Raw genomic sequence first — 20,857 nt, 5'->3', positions numbered from 1 at the left:
GGCCCCTTTAAGAGCTGTCTTAGTACGCAGATCTGACCGTCACCGCACTCCCATTTTCACAACTCTTTGCATTCATTTAAGATTTTATTTTACACTTTGAAGTCTGTGCTTAAGAAAATGCTAGACAAAACGGGCTTTCTGACATAATCTTGTGTGGTTTTATCCATTCAAGCACGAAAGAGAACTTAACATGGATGCGCTGTCTGACAGAGATTCACCGACGCAGCCTTCAGCCCGTAACTGTTTACACCAGACTGGACCTCGCGTTGCGTTTTGCCGCGTCCCACAGTTTAGAAGCTGTCTATCTTCATTGAACGCCTCAAAGCAACTGTTTCAAATCGCGCTTAAGTGGTTTAAAAGCCTGTACACAAATAAGAGCGTGATTACATAATGTAACGCTAGACAAAGGATGTCAAAACAAACGGATGCTGCGTTAATTGCGATAAATATTTTCTCACGCGTTAATTTGAAAAAATTAATCGCATGCGTTAACGCGTTAACGTTGACACCCCTAATTTTTTCATAAATCATTACTGTTGGGCACCCTTCATGTTCATCTGTGGGTTTTGCAAATATTTATGAAAAGCAATAAAAAAAAAGCTTGTCAACTTTGACAATGCAGTGTTTCATTTGTTTTAAAAATACAGTGATTTTTCACATCCTAAAACGTTTTGGAGCTTCTAATCCAGAGCAACGGTCTAAGTACAACAGCAGACTGACTGAACTGAATAAATAAACTCTTGTTTACCCGACAGACTTTATTCCTTTAGACATGCTGAAATGAACACACTCTTATATTTTAGGAGAGAGAAAACATTGTGAAAAAATGTGTTTTTTAATGCTATTTAGAGCAGCTCTGCCTCAAGGACAAATGGTGAGGCCAAATAAAGTTCAGAAAATGGTTTTTACGCATATAAATTATAATATAATAAATAATATGATAAATCTGTAACAATGGGATTGCCAAGAAACTTCACATTGTCAAAAAAACCTTACAATGACACCTTCATTGACTGACAGTGCTGTATTCTCTAGTTGCACAAGAGTCGGCAGAGTAATTTCCGGTCGTATAACACTGGCGCTGCGTTCAAAATCGCTAACTTCCATACTATATAGTAGGCAAAAATGAGTATGAGTCATGAATAGTATGTCCGAAACATCAGTATGCAAAAACAGTAGGCGAGAAATGCCAAAACATGGCGGACGCAGTTTGTCCGAAATGTATTCATTCTACTCTCACTCTTACTATATAGAACGTACTAATTTAACGGCCGATTAGGTACTTATTCAAATTCAGTACGTACTGTCACAGTATGCGATTTCAGACGCAGCATAGCTGTGTTAGAAATAGCCCCCTATACCCTAATATAGTGCACTATTTGAGGGGACATCCATTTTTAGTGTTGTCCGAATTCATAGTGGACATTATTGAGTGCACTCATTCAATCCCATGATGCATCATAATAACGAGTGTATAACCGATGTACACTCACGGCTAGTTGCTAGCCATCTAATGTGATGTTCGCGCTGAATGAATTCCCACGTCCTGGCAGAAGATGGCGCCCGCATCATTCCCAGTGCAATTCACTCGTTTTCACCCGCTCCTTAAAGTGGACTATATTAGTGAACTAATGTAGGGAATAGTGAATGAGGGTATAGTGAGCGATTTTGGACAGTCACTGTATGGGAAAAGGAGGATTTTTGGCAGGCAATATAGATGTTTTTAGGTAAAAAGAAAAGAAAAAGAAAGTAATGTATAAGCGATATGCAGGGGCGGACTTACCATTAGGCAAAGGTAGGCAATCGCCTGGGGCCCCGAAATACCAGGGGCCCCAAAAGGAAGGGGTGGACTTAACCAATAAGCCATGTCAGCAGCCACGTAGAGCCCCAAGTAATCATCAAAATAGTCGGGATATCCCTGTTAACGTTTTACGTTATTACATCTGTACGAAGGCACTCTCCCCATTACAGATTAGAGTGGACCATTCGATTAGCACCGTATATGTGCGAGACGAGTTCGACACCAGCTAGAGAAAGTTAACGCAGCGGCGGAATTAGTAGAACTGCCCACAGCGAGAGTGTCACTGTAGTATATTTAGCTGCAAAACGAAGTAAAAGTCGCAGGGAAATAAAACAACAAAGAACGCAGCTACACCAGTGGAGAGGAAAAAAGACGATTTACAAAAGAGTGTTGCCAAAGTCTCTGCTTTTTCCCCACACAAACTCCACCGCTGCTCCTACAGCAGTAGCGCATCTCTCTCCCACCAGACACAGCATTCTCCCGGCCACGAGCAATGATAATGTGCCAGTGAGTATTTCTCCATGAACACCGACAATACAGTTATAATGACTGACGACCAAAACATCTGTCAAACAAAGAGCGCTGTGCGCTTGGTAGGAGAGGGCCAGTTCAAGGGTAGAAAGGTTGTTTGATTCTGCTGCGCACATCGATGGGCACATAAAGACATAATATAATAACGTCAGTACAGTGCTAACGATTCATACTGTATGCACTAGTACAGAAATTTGGTCACATTTAAATGCATGAAAGGTCGTTAACCACAAAAAACACGGAGAGAGGACACACATTGTATATAGTAATCACAGATCAGGGTTTTTCCTGCATAAAGAAATTGGAGGCGGCCGCCTCAATCAAATTTCGTGCCGCCTTAGACTCTCATCAAAAATATTTTGAGTGTCTTCACAAAAAACACTGCGTGCATTATTAAACAGATTGTCATTTGTAACTGCAGTTAAGAAACAATGGAGGCACTGTTTCGTTACCAGCAGTGAGACGCTGAAGAGTTCAGTAAAAGAGCTATATTAGGAGCTGTATTAGCTGTGTTTCATGGCTGTTCAGGAGTTTTACGTTCAATTTACATTTTCTTGAATTTCTTGTACTTGCTGTACACCATTATAATGTTTTTAGCTGCGAAGTTGGCTCGTTGAATCAGCGTTATTCTGTACACAGCGAGTTCGCCAGTATGAACCAGAGTTATTATAGTTTTCATTTTAGTTTTATTTCGTTTTATTTTTTATATTTTAATTCGTTTTTATTTTTAGATCTTTAGTTTTTATGTTAATTTTAGTTAAAGTTTTACCAATTTTGGTATATGCTTTTGCCCTTTTATAATTTATTTGTTTATTTTTTATGTTTCTATATAATATTAATTAATTTCTATTTTAGTTTTATTTCAGTTCTTGTTTATTATTATAATTTTAGTGCTTTAAATTTATTTCAATTTATTTTTGATGCAACATTTCAATTTTTCCTTTAGTTAAGTTTTTCCCCATAATTTGTAGGTCAATATTTTATTTGATTTCAATGAACAGAGACGTTTTCAAAGTTTTAATTTTAGTAAACTAAAATAACCGTGGTATGAACGCACATTGTGATCAGAACGACTCGCAAACAAATGACTCCTTTGAACCAATTCGTTTACACAGAATGTAAGAGATCAGTGAATCGTTCAAAGCTCAGTGAACTACAAGAGAACGTAGGGTGTGAATGAGCTTTGCTCATGTAGTTAGACTGGTTACTTATGGGCTAAAAAGTCTTATAAAAAAGGCTTATATTAAAATTTTCAACTTTTCTGTTTGATTGAATAAATTTAATGCTTTATATAACTTATTAGTTTTCATTTCATCAATTTTTTTTAGAACTTTAATATAAGTGTTTTGTTAAGACACTTATCACATGTTTTTCATTTGGGAATTCATTATTATATTTATTTTAATTAGTCAGTATCTGTGTTTATTAAGCTTAGTTTTCCCCTGTCACTTTGACTGGGGGTGAAAAGTTGTGTGCTTTGAGGAGGAAGAAAAATAAGGGTTGCAGTAAAGTAAAATGGTGCATAGTTGGGGCCCCCATACATGGATTTGCCTAGGGCCCCCCAATCACTAAATCCGCCCCTGGCGATATGACAGATCCTCTTTACATTGCTGAGCACTTAGTTAAGCCAAAACAACTTGATAGTCGGTGCGTTCCAAACGGGATATATCGCCCTCCGAAGTGCCCTTCGGGAAGGGGACAACACATAAAACATCGCTCCACATAAAGAGAAAATGGCGTTGTTTTAAATGCTCATTTTGCCAAGAAAATTTTAAACGGACACATTAAAATGATACAACTGCGTTTTCTCTCTAGAGTTTACACATCAAGAGCTTTACTTCTTGAAGGGAGTAGGGCATAGGTATGATCACCTCGGAATGGAACGCAGGGAGTATTATACTACCGGAAATTAGTCTGCGGAATCTGGCATCGCAAAATCTCACCAGCGCAATCTTGTGCAACTAGCCCATTGTGTTTGCTGTGTGAATGAATATGTGACGGGTGAGCAATATTAAACAACATAAATCTGTTTAAATGCATAAAATACACTACCAGTCAAAAGTTTTTGGACACTTACTTATGTGTTCATATTTTTTTCCATATTTTAGAATAATAATGAACTCATCAAAAGTATGAAATAAAACAAAGGGAACTATGGGAATTACGTTGCAACAAAAAAAATCTTCATCTTCAGTGTAGTCACCTTTTGACTCGAATTTGCAGAGATGTTTTCTTGTCATTTTCTCAAGCAGCTTCTTGAGGTCTCACCCTGAGATGCTTCTTAAACAATATTAAAGGAGTTCTCATCTATTCTGTGCTCTTATTAGCTGCTCTTTCTTCATTATTCAGTCAAAGTCATCCATTTCAAAAACATTTTTTATTAAATAAAATGTTAGTTTTGGCATGAAAAAACTGTTTGTTTGCAAAATTATATTTTTGTTTACTAAACTAATTTCAGACATTTAAGCATACACGTTCATATCAAACGTTTTTTAAAACAACGAGAAACATTTCACTCAAGTGTCCAAAAACTTTTGACCGGTGGTGTATGTCATCCATAGCTTCAGTTGGGATCATAAGTTCGATTGACAATGTAAGCATGTACTTACAAAGTGTACCGCTCAAATGAATAAGTGTCTGCCAAATGTAAAATACAAATCATACAGCTTCACACATATATGACATTAAGAAGTTTTGAAACGGCGTGTTTTGTAAAAACACCTTAAAAAAACTCTTGAAAACTCTAGTTACAGTATATGAGGTTGAAGTAAATAAGCAGGTGATTCAGTCTTACTTGCTGCTGAAGGCCACGGCGATGGTCTCGATGGCTTTCTCAAAATCTTTCTTCTGAGCATCAGTGGTGCCTTCATAACTGAACCCTGAGAGACACAGAAAAGAGACGATTTTACACACATCTACACACGCTTCTGCTTTAATCACAAATAAAACCAGAAGTGACATCACACAAATGTGGAACACCTGTATTAATGATGGTCAGACCAGTTTAATGAGTGTTCATGTAAAAAAAAAAACATGAGATAAACACACACACGGAACATGATTTTTGTGTTCTATTGTATGAACACAAAATTACTGAGACATTTCTCAAAATATCTTCTTTTGTGTTCCACTGAAGAAAGACTCGAATACAGATTTACAACTACATGGCAGTGAATAAATGATGACAGAATTGTAATATTTTTAGTCCAATTTTTTATGTTTCTTATAAATGCTTTGCATCAGTTGTTATTTCATGTTGGTGTGTGTTGTGTTCATAGAGAAGTGAGAGAGGGAAAGAATGGTGATGGCGGTTGAACTGACCTTTGACCTTTGAGATAAGAGTTCCCGCGGCGGTGAGAGTTTCTACAGTGTTGAGGAGAGGATAAGTGCTGATGACCTGACGTAACACTCGTAACACTTCACCCAAACACTCGTGAATGGCCGAGCGGCTCTGAACGTCTTCTTTAGCTGCACCCGTACACACAGAGAGAGCGAGAGAGAGAGAGAGAGAGAGAGAGAGAGAGACACTTTAAATATCACAGCGACACTAAAACTATTCACACACTTGCATCACGCTTAAAAATATCTGAATGTTACACACATGCTAAACTCCCTCCTGACCCTGCACCCCCTACACTCTCTTGCCCCATGCACCACTGAACTCTGACCTCATCCTCAGCTCCTTCCACTCCCACTGCCAACCCCCCTAGCCCCCACCACAACATACACAGACCCGCACTAGTCCCTTTATGCAGCATTGGACTGCCCACTACCTCATTCAGCATCGGTCTGCCCCTCTTCAACTACCTCTTCTGACAGGTTAAACAAAGCCTGCTCACTTTGTCACTTTAAACAGACTAATAAACTCTTTTCACTTCCTCACATCTGCACTGTTGTATATTTCACTGGTTTGCACTTTATCTGCCATTACATATCTTCATTTTCTTTTTTTAAATATCCCTGCTTGTAAAAGTTGTATTTTACATATATATAATACATGTAAAACAGACACGCACGCACGCACGCGCACACACGCACACAAAGCATTAATAACTCTTGCCCGGTTTCACACACAAGGCTTAAGACTAGTCCTACATCAAAATGAAAGTTTGATCTGCCTTAACTGAAAATAACTTCAATAAATAGCCTATTTTAACTAATAACTAAGGCATAGTCCGGTTTAAAGACACCATGAAACGGAAGTTGCGATTGACTACTTTTCCGTATCGGGACGTATATCCGAATGCAACAGCTTCTGAAATTAGAAAAAAATGTGTTGCGGGGCTTTATTTGGGCATTCCCGTTTTGATTGGTTTGTTGTTAGTTGGGCGTTGCTAACAAAATGGAGGCAGGTTTGAATGCCAGTTTACACTCTGTTGTGGAGGGGAGGGCTAAAAATGCCTGGCCGTTGTACAGTCAGCATAGTCCTACCTCTTTTTTGTTGCTGACATCATGTGGTGAAGCATTGTTGTTGAGAGGGGGAGAGGAGCTTAATGTATTTGATTAAAGATTGCAAGTGCAAATGAATAAAAAAAGAAATAATGGTGTGCACGGATGAATCATTCTTAATAACTACTGCAACACTGTGTAAAACACGTCGAATTTTCCCTTTTGATTTCATGGCGACTTTAAGCTCTGTCTTGTCTGTGAAACCAGGCCTCCGTGATGTCAAATGATAGGAAGTAAACATTATGGCACTGCTTCTTTATTTACTTTACAGAAACCTGCGAGTTATTGTGTTCTACGCTTCCTACCCATCCCACAATGCACCTCTCTGCCCTTCCATTCAACTCCACAAGAGGGGACTTACAGTTCACTGATGTTTCCCTCACTTTAATACATCAGTTGAAACAGATCCTCTAAACACAGAGTCACGGGTTCAATATCAAAAGATCCATCACTCACATCACTCTCTGTGTATAACAACATCATCATAAATCAAAGTCAACGGGCATTATAACAAACACAACTCTTATCAGAAGGGTTGAATTATTATCACAGGGAGAGCTTGAATAAATTGTTCCCTTTTACTTGCTGGTCATACAGTAATATCAAATGCAGCCAAGACTGTTGACAATTAAAGACTCAAACAAAATAGTCCAAAGCATAAAACTTCTTAAATAGGCTCATTGGGTGCAACACTCCAGTCCATTAGTCCACAGGCAAGGAAAAAGGGGAAACAATAATGATAGTACTTATCAGTATTTTGTCTCAGTCCTTTTCTCATTTGACGTGGACAGCAAACAAGAAAATCCAGATGAAGAAAGGGAAAAATAAATCCAATGTCCCCAAAAGAGAAAAAGTATAATCCACTGGTTCAAGGCCCCGCAAAACAGGTTATCCTCCAGCTCTTGTTCCTAGGAGATAGCCATTTGTCCTGGAGTAGATGGTCACAAAAGCATACCACCTCACCAAACATACCTCTCTCTCAAAATGGCTGCCTCCCCTTTTATGGCTAGGCCCATCATAATAAAAGTCCTTAGCAGCCCATAAAAGTCTCCATAATTTCTGTTCACCCATAATGCCTAGGATAATGTTCAAAAACCAACATATCTTGCACATGAAAATAATTAACAAACACTTTGGCATGTGACATTCATATATAATGACTCTTTCACATCTTTACCCATAGTGAATAACTATCCTGCAGGCTTTGCTGTGACAGTGTCACAGAGTCCCCCCCCTGCCGGAGGCTAATCCTTCCCCAAAATATTGCTTAAGGTTCACGACATTTACATTGTCCACCTTCTCCCCAGAACCCCATTCCACAAGATAGTTCACTGGACCCAATTTCTTCTTTATCTTCACAGGTCCCTCCCATTTAGGGGCTAGTTTAGACGAAAAGTAAGCATCGGCTTTTGACACAGGATGAGCACGGACCCAAACCAGGTCTCCCATTTGGAACTGAACAAACTTCCGTCTGGCATTGTAATACCTGGCCTGTTTGGAGTGCGCGCTTCTCATTGCCTTTAGAACATCCTGCCTAAGTTGCTGTTGTCGTTCTACGAGGGAATATCCTGATTGTTCTGGAGTTGGTGGATGAGCAACAAGTCGTTCAAGGGGACCTTTCAACTGCCTGCCCAGTGCTAGTTCAGCAGGTGAGTGTCCTGTGGTTTCACTGACGCCAGTGTTAATAGCAAAACGAAATTCAGCCAGCCACCTATCCCAGTCACGATGGCTTTCACCTACAAAGGATGCGATCATGGTCTTAACGGTTCTGTTGACTCGCTCTGAGAGATTTGTTTGAGGGTGATAGCTGGTGGTGAGCTTCCTTGTTATTCCCCATCTCTTACACAGATCCTTCATCAGTTGGCTTAGAAACTGAGGTCCGCGGTCAGACAGTAAGAGCTTTGGAACTCCCCACCTCGTTAACACCTCTTCTTGCAAAATCTTGCAGATTCGGGGAGTCTTGCTGTCTCTGATAGGGAAGAGCTCTACCCATTTGGTAAAATAGTCGACCACTACCAGCAGATACACATTCCCCTTTTTGCTTTTAGGAAGGGGCCCCATAAGGTCCACCCCTAACATGTACCCAGGCTCCTCTATTTCTGTGGATTGGAGGAAACCAAAGGGCTTGGTGTTACCAGGTTTATATTTCTGGCAGACCGTGCATTCCTTCACGTGCTTCCATACATCTTTGTGCACCTCGGGCCACCAGGCGACTCCTAAGATTTTCTGAAGAGTCTTCATTCGCCCCAGATGTGCCCCAAGGGGGCTGTTGTGAAAATAATCGAAAAAGGTTGTGGTTAGACTCTCAGGCACTACAACACCCCATGCTGGACTTCCCATCTGATGCGATTAACCTCATCCGTGATTCCAATTCTCTCCTTCAACTCACTCACCCCAACATCCACACTCTGGGCATTTAGTATTTCTGCCATAGTTGATGGAATATCCAAATTCCAATGTGAGGATTTGTTGCCAACATACACTGCTAAGGAGAAATTACAACATTGAGCTCTCGACAAAGCATCAGGCACTACATTCATCCTTCCCTTTCGGTACTGTACCTGGAAGTGAAAACGCTGAAGCCTTAAGGTCCATCTCGTCAGCCGAGACGTAGTTTTGGGAGAGTTAAAAGCCCAGGTCAAAGCAGCATGGTCTGTACACACCACAAATGGAACTCCTTCCAGGTAGTGATGCCACTTTTCGACCGCCCATATCACTGCAAGACATTCTTTTTCTGAGGTTGAATAATTAACCTCAGCTCCCCTCAGACCTCTCGAGGCATATGCAATCACCATCTCCCCTCCTTCGCTGTTCTGAGTTAGCACCACCCCCAGGCCAAATAAACTAGCATCTGTCTGGACCTGGAAGGGTTTTGACAGATCAGGTTGAGCTAGTACAGGGGCGTGTTGCAAAGCCTGTTTGAGATTCTCAAAGCTTAACTGTGTTTCATCCGTCCATGCCCACTTCACACCTTTCCTCTTGAGGTGGTTCAATGGGACGGCCAGTTCAGCAAAGTGGGAAATAAATTTGTGGTACAAACCAACTAACCCTAGGAATCTCTGAAGTTCCAACAGGTTTTGCGGGATTGGGTACTCACTGATGGCAGCGACCTTGTCCGAGTCAACTTTAACTCCCTGCTTGGACACCACATGTCCCAAAAACTTAAGATCAGCATTCATGAAGTGGCATTTCTTAAGATTTAAGGTAAGATTAGCCTCCTTCAGTTTTTGGAAGATAGCTTCAAGATCTTTTAAGTGTTGCTGCTGACTTGGGGAATAGACAATTATGTCATCTATGTAGACAAAGCACACAGTTCCTCTAAGTTTCCCTAACACTCTCTCCATCAACCTCTGGAATGTCGCCCCTGCATTTTTCAGCCCGAAGGGCATGGTCAAGAAATGAAACAATCCAAAGGGGGTTATGAAAGCTGTCTTCTCCCTGCTGCTTTCTTCCATTTCTACCTGCCAGTATCCCGATTTTAAGTCAAGGGAACTGAAATAACTGGCACCCTGTAATGACTCCAGTATTTCATGGATGAGCGGCATCGGGTAAGCATCTTGGGGGGTTTTGGAGTTAAGACGGCGATAATCGACACAGAACCTTAGACTTCCATCCATCTTTGGGACTAGTACTACCGGAGATGCCCAAGGGGATTGAGAAGGCTCAATAATACCTTCCCGCATCATCCTATCAATCTCGCTTTCCATCACCTCTTTCTTTAAGGGAGAAGCTCTATACGCTTTCGACCGTATAGGCATGTCATCTGTTGTTATGATCTGATGGGTAGCTTGTTTAGTTCTCCCAAGACTTCCCGAACAGACCGTAGCCCATTTATTTAAGAGGGATTGGATTTCTGGTGGATGTCTTGCTATGATGTCCTTTATGCTAATTGCTGATGCCATCTCCATCTGTCCACCTTTCGCCGTCAATATAGCCATGAACAAAGACGTAACCTGTTCCCTCTTCAGAACGTACGACTGCTCCCACTGAGGCTGTTGGAGAAAAGAGTATACTCTAACTTGCCCTTTAACCATCAACTCATAGCTCATAGTGGCAACATTCAACTGTACCCTCGTTTGCCTCAGGAAGTCTAGTCCAAGGATCAGAGGAAATGCCAGGTGCTCATCTGACATTATATAGGTGTCAATGGACCAGACCATTCCATGCCAATCGTAATCCACAGGGGTTCTACCCTCTGCCACATGAGCCTTTCCATCGGCCACCATGAAAGTCTTGCTTGAACCCTGCAGTAGTCGTTCTTCTGGTTTTTTCACCCCGTCCCATAGCTGTTTCTGCATTAAGGAATAGGTCGAACCAGTGTCGACAACTGCTTCGATGTGGTAATTCCCCACACCTATAGCAACTTTCAGCAGAGGGGGTGTTGTTGTTTGAATCAATGAGACATGTTGAACTGAGCTACTTGGAGACTTGGGTAGTTGATCACGTCGGAATGAGGCACTCTTTTTTCCTTCATTTGTTCCTTTGAGCTGGTTGACTCGAGCCCAGTAATCCTTCTTTGAATTCAAGTCCCTCTCCACTAAAGATCCCACTTTAACCAGCTGTTCCACGGTGTGCACGGCACCTCTTAGACTACTCGCCAGGGAAGGGTTACAACTATTGAGAATTCGTCTTACCACCTCCTGTTCTGGCAAGTCGTCCTTCCATCTCAAACACAGGGCCCTATAATCATATGCAAAGTCGCGGATACTCTGGTTTGGGGCTTGAACCATAGCCTTGAGCTTGTCTTCTAACTCCGCCAAGTAATCAGTAGAAAGGAAAGCAGTCATGAAGGAGCGTTTGAACTCCTCCCAGTTGTGTATCTTTAACTTTTCAGCCACCCACCAACTCCTCGCAGGACCTGTTAGCACTGCATTAATGGTAGCTAGCAATTCTACATCCGTGAGTGGTCTGAGGGACAGGAAGTTTTCGCACTTCTCAATGAACTCTAAGACATCGCAAGTTTCACGATGTTCTCCAAAGGTGGGAAATTCTAAGTTGATAGGTGGCTTAGGGGTTGCTGGGGATGAAATTACAGAGGAAAGGGGCCCGGCCTCTGAAAGGCTATGGCTGAAAGGGTGGAGAGAAACTGGGGTACTAGTTGTCTTTATACGTGCCATTTCTTTCCTCCATAGTTCATCTCGACGCTTGAAACAATTCACCATCTCAGCCTCCAAATGCGACAATGATCCGTTCATTCCAGCTTCCAATGCCTCTATCCTTTGTTCAAGGGCATCCCTGAAACAGGCTTCTCGGTTAACCATGCTATCGTTGCAGGCTATGAAATCATTTTTAAGTGTTTGCACCTCAGTCTGCAGAGTCTGAACTGATGAAGAGAGTAGGGTTATTTTAGTTTAAAATAATTCCAGCATTTCCCTACTAGGATTTGACACAAGAGGTTCATCCTCTTCACTTCCTCCAACCTGGCTATGGCTGTCAATATACATATCACTCATCAAGGAACTTAATTCAATGACTGGCAAAGGTTCTCTGTATGAAACGCCAGGGGAAGGTTGATAAGGACGGGACTCTGAACACTCGTCATGCTCAGCCACAGCCTGCTCACCAACATTACCAGTTGGGTCATCCATACTTCCCAGTCAAAACAAAATAAATCCTTAGATGTAAATGGTACAATATCAAACTTCAAACAGTTTCTTGAAATGTTTGTTCACCGTACGTGCCATCATCTATAACAAACACAACTCTTATCAGAAGGGTTGAATTATTATCACAGGGAGAGCTTGAATAAATTGTTCCCTTTTACTTGCTGGTCATACAGTAATATCAAATGCAGCCAAGACTGTTGACAATTAAAGACTCAAACAAAATAGTCCAAAGCATAAAACTTCTTAAATAGGCTCATTGGGTGCAACACTCCAGTCCATTAGTCCACAGGCAAGGAAAAAGGGGAAACAATAATGATAGTACTTATCAGTATTTCGTCTCAGTCCTTTTCTCATTTGACGTGGACAGCAAACAAGAAAATCCAGATGAAGAAAGGGAAAAATAAATCCAATGTCCCCAAAAGAGAAAAAGTATAATCCACTGGTTCAAGGCCCCGCAAAACAGGTTATCCTCCAGCTCTTGTTCCTAGGAGATAGCCATTTGTCCTGGAGTAGATGGTCACAAAAGCATACCACCTCACCAAACATACCCCTCTCTCAAAATGGCTGCCTCCCCTTTTATGGCTAGGCCCATCATAATAAAAGTCCTTAGCAGCCCATAAAAGTCTCCATAATTTCTGTTCACCCATAATGCCTAGGATAATGTTCAAAAACCAACATATCTTGCACATGAAAATAATTAACAAACACTTTGGCATGTGACATTCATATATAATGACTCTTTCACATCTTTACCCATAGTGAATAACTATCCTGCAGGCTTTGCTGTGACAGTGTCACAGCATGGACAAACGAATTGTGGGTAAAATGCAGGGGTTCAAGTCAGCAGGACAATGAAAGCTGTTGTTTTGCACAACAGAAGTCCTTGTGTGTTTAAACTCATGTTCAGACTGTGGGTGTTCTCAAAAAAAAAACACCATGTAACAAACAGGTTTAGTGTTTCAAACACTCGATCCTCTCTGACACAGAGCTGATGGGGAATAATGAACTTCAACATTTTCATGTGGGTAACTGAGACCCTCGCTGCATCCAAACTCACAAACAAACCGTCCTCAACAGCATCTGAAATGAGTGTGTCCCAAATCACAGTATGATGAAATGAGTCTCCTTAAAGTACCTGGAAGGTCTGTTGTTTCCAGTGAAAATAACAAGTACAAAGTATGCAGTAATGCAATATACTTTGGTATTTACTATAGTAAAATGTAGTGAAATACTATAGATACTATAGTGTTTTTCAACCTTATCATGGCAAATGGGCAATTCCAGCATTATGGATGTGACATTCTGCATTACGGACGTGACATAAAATGCTCCGAGAATGTATTTTTACTAGTGCTGTCAATCGATTAAAAAAATTAATCGGATTAATCACACATTTTTTCTGTGATTAATCGCACACAACAATTATATTTTAAAATATACTTTTACATTTTAATAATTTCACATTTAATCTTCAAATTGATGTAGAAACAACATATTTCTTTAACAGCATCATTTTATGAAAGCTAACATTTTGATATTAGTATTGTAACTGATGTCTCTATTAAATTGATTATTTTAACATTAATTATAGCCATTCAACAGTATAATTGAGAGCTCATGTAGGAAATTGAAGGACACTTTACAGTCTTTAATGCTAAATTATAAATTAAATGCAGAAGAATTCTCATTAAAGCTATAAAATCACATTGATTTCTTCTTTTATTTTGTTCTTTGATTAACATTAGTGACAGGAGTCACAGCAGCACGTTTAAGAGCGTGGCCCCTTTAAGAGCTGTCTCAGTTCGCAGATCTGACCGTCACCGCACTCCCATTTTCACAACTCTTTGCATTCATTTAAGATTTTATTTTACACTTTGAAGTCTGTGCTTAAGAAAATGCTAGACAAAACGGGCTTTCTGACATAATCTTGTGTGGTTTTATCCATTCAAGCACGAAAGAGAACTTAACACGGATGCGCTGTCTGACAGAGATTCACCGACGCAGCCTTCAGCCCGTGACTGTTTACACCAGACTGGACCTCGCGTTGCGTTTTGCCGCGTCCCACAGTTTAGAAGCTGTCTATCTTCATTGAACGCCTCAAAGCAACTGTTTCAAATCGCGCTTAAGTGGTTTAAAAGCCTGTACACGAATAAGAGCGTGATTACATAATGTAACGCTAGACAAAGGATGTCAAAACAAACGGATGCTGCGTTAATTGCGATAAATATTTTCTCACGCGTTAATTTGAAAAAATTAATCGCATGCGTTAACGCGTTAACGTTGACACCCCTAATTTTTACCAATATACGGAACCGTTTATATTTGCCTAAATCCTTGTTGATAGAGTCTAAACATCAGAAAAATGGATTTCTGTACATTAAAATCTACAAACCTTTTATTATAGCAATTATACCCAACAAATGGAGAAGGGATACCTCTTCGTAGAACATAAAGTCACTTTATATTAATTTTCATGTGCCCAGTACCATTATGGATGTGACAATCCTGAAAATAGCACTTATCTCACTTTAAAAAAGAATGCACTAAAAATAAAACAAATGCTTTAAAAACTTGAAGAGATCCGTGCTGTTAGTATAGTAAAACCCTTTGGTAAAAACTTGATAAGGTTGACATTTTCAAGGAATTGCCCAAATATTATATTACTTCAGTATTTAATACATTTAACCAAAGTGTAGTGATTGCTATAATATACTATAGTTTACTATAGTAAACACGAAAGTATACTACCCTACTACAGTAAATATTGAAGTACAGTAGATAACAGAACACTGTAGTAGTATACATATATATTACTATAGTTAATACTACACTTTGTTTATTTACAAACATTTTTACTATAGTAAACATTAAAGTATACCAAACTATTTACTAGTTTATCAATTCATTATAGTTAATACTACAGAATATTGTAGTAGTATACATTAACAAAGCTTAGCATTTACTATAATATAGTACCGTATACTAGTTTACTTTAGTAAATCATAAAGTTTTCTAAAGTATTTACCATGGTTTATTTATTCACTGCAGTTAATACTACAGAACACTAAAGTATCCATTAACAAAGTGTCGAAATTACTGTAATGTACTGCAGTACACCACAGTTTACTATAGTAAATTAAATGTACTACAATTAGGGCTGTCACGATTATGAAATTTGATTGACGATTAATTGTCTAATAAATCATTGCGATTATGGCGATTAATTGTCTGTTTTAGGGCTTTGGCGATTAATTGTCTGTTTTTGAGCTTTGACATTTAATTCTCATTCATTTTTGATTCAGCGATTGAAATGACCATATTGTTCTGAATACAAGACTATGATTTTTTCTTGGAAATACATCGGAAAAAATTGGGTCATCATATATTTAAGGTTTAGGCTTTTACCTGTCAATAAGACAACCACCAAATACTTGTAAATGAAGTAAATTGATCAGGTGTGAATTGAAGCCACCATTAAAATACTATCAGTCATAGAAAAGCTTCTAGTCTGTTTTTTTCTCACTTGCAAGACTACAGTAAAATTTTACTTGTGTGTTAATGAAATTTTGGTAGACTGATTTTCACACTGAGATTTGCTTAAATAATATTAAATTGTACTGCAGGTAATTTGTATATGTTTTAGGTTTTTTTTAAGTGACTGTGTTGTGGTGGTACATTTTACAAGTATTACCATGCTTTAGTAACAATATATACACTAAAATATGCAATATGCAGATGCACTACAGCTCCCCCTAGTGTCTTCTATAGAGATGTGCGATAATTGCGATGATCCGAAATCATCGCGATGAGGTCAAACAATCGCGATGAGACGATTATTTAATAATCGTGACAGCCCTAACTACAATATTTTTTATGTGGCCATGCACGCTAAACAGCTGACAATAGCCACTTGCGAGAGGAATGAGTTTAGTGACTCTACAGTGAATTAATAAATTAAATTATATAGTAAACACACAAATCAACATAAAAAGAAATACTGAATGAAGAAAGTTGTGTGTTGCCACGCAGAAGACAATACGATAACACACAAGGGTATTCTGGGTGGTTGCCAGGGTGTGGCTATGTGGTTGCTAAGCAGCAGATAAGTTTTACACATTTTGACACATTGTTGACATCTCTTCTCAAACTCTAATGACAGACACATTTGTGACATTTCTGACATCTGAGACACACATGAGACTTAAGGAAAGTTTTCATCAGCTCTACATTTAATCTCACTAACGTCTAGGAGAATTCCGTTTTTTTAAAGGGAATGTTTTTAAAAATTATCCACAGAAGTTTTGAAGGAGTGTTTTACAGAAGCGAGAGGGTTGGTGCATGTTGATTCACATCTTGACCTCACCACACTTCCCTCACGTATCACATTACTCAAAACTGTCCAGAGCAAATCTGACATATCCACCTATCACAGGAAATACAGCAGGTCACATGACAAACATCACATCGAGTGTGATCAAACCTGCGCAGACCTGCAGCTAAACAACAACTCAATGAGTAAAAAATCTGCTGTGGCTTTAACAGCTTCACTGTATATCTAAACACACACACAACGTGACTTCACAGATGAAGATTTCATCGCTCAAACACTACTAGTCTCCATTTGGTCTAATTTCTGTCTGAAACGGCTGAGATATCAGAGATCTCATTTGTGATTTTTAATTTGTGCAGGAGGAGAGTGTCAAGTGCACTGGCAGAAAGTTTTGAAATGACATTCGGAAACATCACGACTGAAACTCTACAAGCACTGTAAATGTAAACAGGAAGTAAAACAGATGAAAATAGCATCACTTTGAGGAAGAACACGAGAGTCGAGGGGAAAACTGATGGATGTAATAGAGTCTGAGACATCAGGAGACCATCAGACAGATGCCTGGAGACCTCACAGTCAAACATGAGCTTTCTGTGTCGTCCAATACAATTTTTTTGTCAGTTTGAAGATTAGAGAGTTAAAGCAGTGGTTCTCAAACTTTTTCGTTGTAAGGTCCCCAAATAAAGACGTATAATCTTAAACTTAGAATTTTAATTGAACCAAAATCATATTTGATTATACAATGCTGGAAGATCGATTCTTTTGGTTGGTGGTCTTATTTTTCTGTTTGATTGATGTTAAATTTCTATATTTCATAAAATGCCACAAAATCTATAGATCCATCTTGAGGCCCCCCAGTGGTTTGAAAACCACTGAGTTAAAGTCCTCTTTGTAAAAGTGGGAATTCATATAAAAAGGTCACGCTGAACTCTATTTTTTAAAGTTGAATTAATCAATTTATGAGGTTTGGCGTGGCCTAAAATCGTATGAAACAGAATAACACATTTATTCTGACAGATGATAAATTACCAATAAACATTCACCGAAGAAGAGACATGAGTTAGAATATCACATAAGAAAAAAAATCACAGATGAGATCTCTGTAACATCTTGCTTATTTCTTCTAGACATCAATGAGATTAAATGGAAAACTTTTGCTGAAGTCTCACCTGTGTCTCAAAAAATCTGACAAATGTGTCTGTCATTAGAGTTTGAGAAGAGATGTCAACAATGTGTCAAACTGAGCTCAGATTTGTCAAGTCTGCAATCAAATGTCAACTTTATTGAAGATCTCAATATGAACTCAAACATTTCTCATCAAATCCAAATTATTTGACCTCAACAATCTACATTCATTTACACCTTCATGTGTAACAATTCCACTCTCGTTTGCTTCTCTTTTTATTCCTCTTGAGCAATTTGAGGAGAAACATCCGAGACTAAGTTGAGACTTAAATAAGACCTCCATTAAATCTCCTGAGATGTATAAAGAGCAACATCTGATCAATAACATTCTCCTCTAGGTTGAGGATGGGCTATTTTGACATCATCACCTAAGCGACCAATCACACAGATAACCCTAGAAACCACATAATAATGAGCTTCTTTGGCAACCACACAGCGACACCCTGAAACCACCCAGAACACAGGCACAAGCGGTGACATCAGATCTGTGCTTTAGGTTTAACACTCTGAAGAAAAAAGTGTTCGGCAAAGGACTGGACTTTTCTCAGTAGGGTGCAGCCAGTAAATACAGTCTTTTAAGGGAAGGTGGGTGGGGGCAGAAAAGACAGCGGACGTGTATAATCTCAAACCGAAGGTTACAAAGAAACATCTGACGCACGGCTCCTCTTCCTTCCTCTCTTACAACATGGAAACGCAAAGACAACACACACACGCCCAGAGAATTATCTGTCAACCCCGTTCAACCCAGAAAGAAAAATCTCAGATGAGATCTTTTTAATATCTCAATTATCACTCCTTGACATCAATGAGATTAAATGAAGAGCACATGGAGTCTCATCTGTGTCTCAGCTATTTACATAACTTTTCAAACCCATCTCTCTTACTGTCACCCATCACCATGTCCTTCAGCTTCTCCACGGCCTCAGCGAACCGGGCGACGTCTCTGAGCAGCAGGGGAATGTTCTCCACCTCGATGACCGACCCCTCCACGACCTCCGCCAGGTGCCTGTGCATGAGACCGGCACGGATGTAACCCTTATGAAAACCCCACGTGCCAGCGGTCTGGAAGGGGAAACCAGCAGCGCTGGCATGACGGCTGAGACCCGACGGTCGTCTGAGAGGAGCGACAGGTGAACTGCACCCCACTAACTTTGAATGGGTGGACGGGGTTCCCGGGCAGGAGGAGGTCATGGAGTCTGGAGGCGTCAATGTAGATGGGCCATCGATAATGTCACTGTGAGTGTGCTCTTGAAGAATAGACAACTGGAACAGATAGAGAGAATGAAGAACTAATGAAACTGTACATGGATGATGAAAACGGAGTGTCGTAAGAGATGAATATTAAATTGGTCACATTTGTAAAGAATGTTATGTCCTTTCAAACTTGTAGGAGTTACTTTCTTCTTCAGAACACAAAAGAAGATATTTTGAAGAACGTTCATAATCAAACAACACTGAACCCCATTGACTTCCAACCACTGAGACATTTCTCGAAATATCTTATTTTGTGTTCCACTGAAGAAAGACACACAAACAGATTTACAACCACATGAGAGAGAATAAATGATGACAGAATTTTTGCATAAACCATCCATTTAAATGAGGCTGATGTGCATTTTAAGTTTCATAGACATACTATATCAAAACAGAATAGATGTTCACTGGATTTCTTTACCGGACTGACTCTTTTGGTTGAATTTAAGCACTTCTGACTCTTGTGTGACTTCCTCACAGTTTATTTTAACCGTTGCTTGCGACACCGAAACAAAGAGCAAGACGTCACAACTGTTTCTTAACGCTTAACCACCAGGTAACCAACAATTTAACATACATAATAATCGTCATGAAATAGAAATCACTATAGTATTTTAAATCACATATAAACATAAATTTAAGTCTCTTAAGTTCTTTTGAGTAAACTCAACAAAAAGAAATGTATTTGTTTAGAAGTAATAAATTATACAACTTTACAGTATTTGCTTTCAACAATATTTTACTGAAATATCATTTTGTTTATAACCATTTGTGAAAGAGGAAATTATGTCGCATACGGTACCGTTATGTTTTTTGGGACAAACAATAAAATACAAGTTCAAAATGTAACAACTAATTTCTAGAATCCTTTAATTATGAATATCCCACAAGCTTCATGTGTCTATAACAAACACGAAATGTTGACTCTAAACATAAAACTGTTCTGAACTTCTGGAAGTTACTCAAAGGAAACACGTGAACTTAAATACTGCACACGCCTAATAATAAACGCAAACTGTCGAGACGCTTTTACGCGCGGGCTTTGAAGGTTAAACATGTTCTTAAGTATAAAACACGCACGCATTATTATAAACAATCTTGTTAACACTTGTGAGTATTTAAGGACAGTTTTATTATCTCACCGAAGGGTTTTGCGCTCCGGAGTTTCCTGCGTAACTCTTTTTGGAGACTGAAGGTGTTTTGGCCGCCAACTCCTTCCTCTTTCTAGAAAACATCTTCACTCCAGGTTAACAAATGTTCAGAAACGAGGCAGACAGTGGTTAAATTGTCTCCCGAGGCTGTTCTGCGACTTTGACAGTTACTTCCCCATCAGACTTCACTCTTCCTGCTTGAGCGATGCGATGTGACGCGCGGCGCTGCTGGCACCTGCTGGACGAGAGCCACAATACAAACATCTACAACACATTCACAACCTACAAGAGCCGAAGTGTTTACTATGGGATTCATGACCAAACACTACAAAGTATTCCTATTATAGTAATATTTGTTAATGCAGGAACTTGGGCACAAGTGTCACTAATCAGAAACTTAGTAATAAAGTGAAACGGTTGAAAATAAGTGTAATACAACTGCATCATTAAAGACCAATAATTCAGCTTAAGGTCTGTAAGATAAAAGCGAGCAGAAAATGCTTATTTAATAATTTGACAGAAACTTTCAACCAAAGTGACTTACAGTCCA

At 39.4% G+C, this 20,857-nt stretch overlaps 1 protein-coding gene across 1 annotated transcript; it reads right to left on the bottom strand.

The window, feature by feature from the left end:
- Positions 1 to 8: 8 nt before the first annotated feature.
- Positions 9 to 20,504, bottom strand: LOC130554639 (rho GTPase-activating protein 45-like). The gene is made up of 4 exons (XM_057334423.1): positions 20,299 to 20,504; positions 18,787 to 19,165; positions 5,654 to 5,800; positions 9 to 5,211 (listed from the first exon to the last, which is right to left on the bottom strand). The coding sequence occupies exons 1-4, from the start codon at positions 20,389 to 20,391 to the stop codon at positions 5,123 to 5,125; spliced, it is 708 nt and encodes a 235-aa protein (XP_057190406.1). The 5' UTR covers positions 20,392 to 20,504; the 3' UTR covers positions 9 to 5,122.
- Between the last annotated feature and the right edge of the window lie 353 nt (positions 20,505 to 20,857).

This window comes from Triplophysa rosa, linkage group LG5, assembly GCF_024868665.1.
Source record: "Triplophysa rosa linkage group LG5, Trosa_1v2, whole genome shotgun sequence".
Taxonomy (NCBI): Eukaryota; Metazoa; Chordata; class Actinopteri; order Cypriniformes; family Nemacheilidae; genus Triplophysa; species Triplophysa rosa.
Note: the sequence above shows the minus strand (reverse complement) of the source record. Positions and strands in the feature narration are given on the sequence as shown.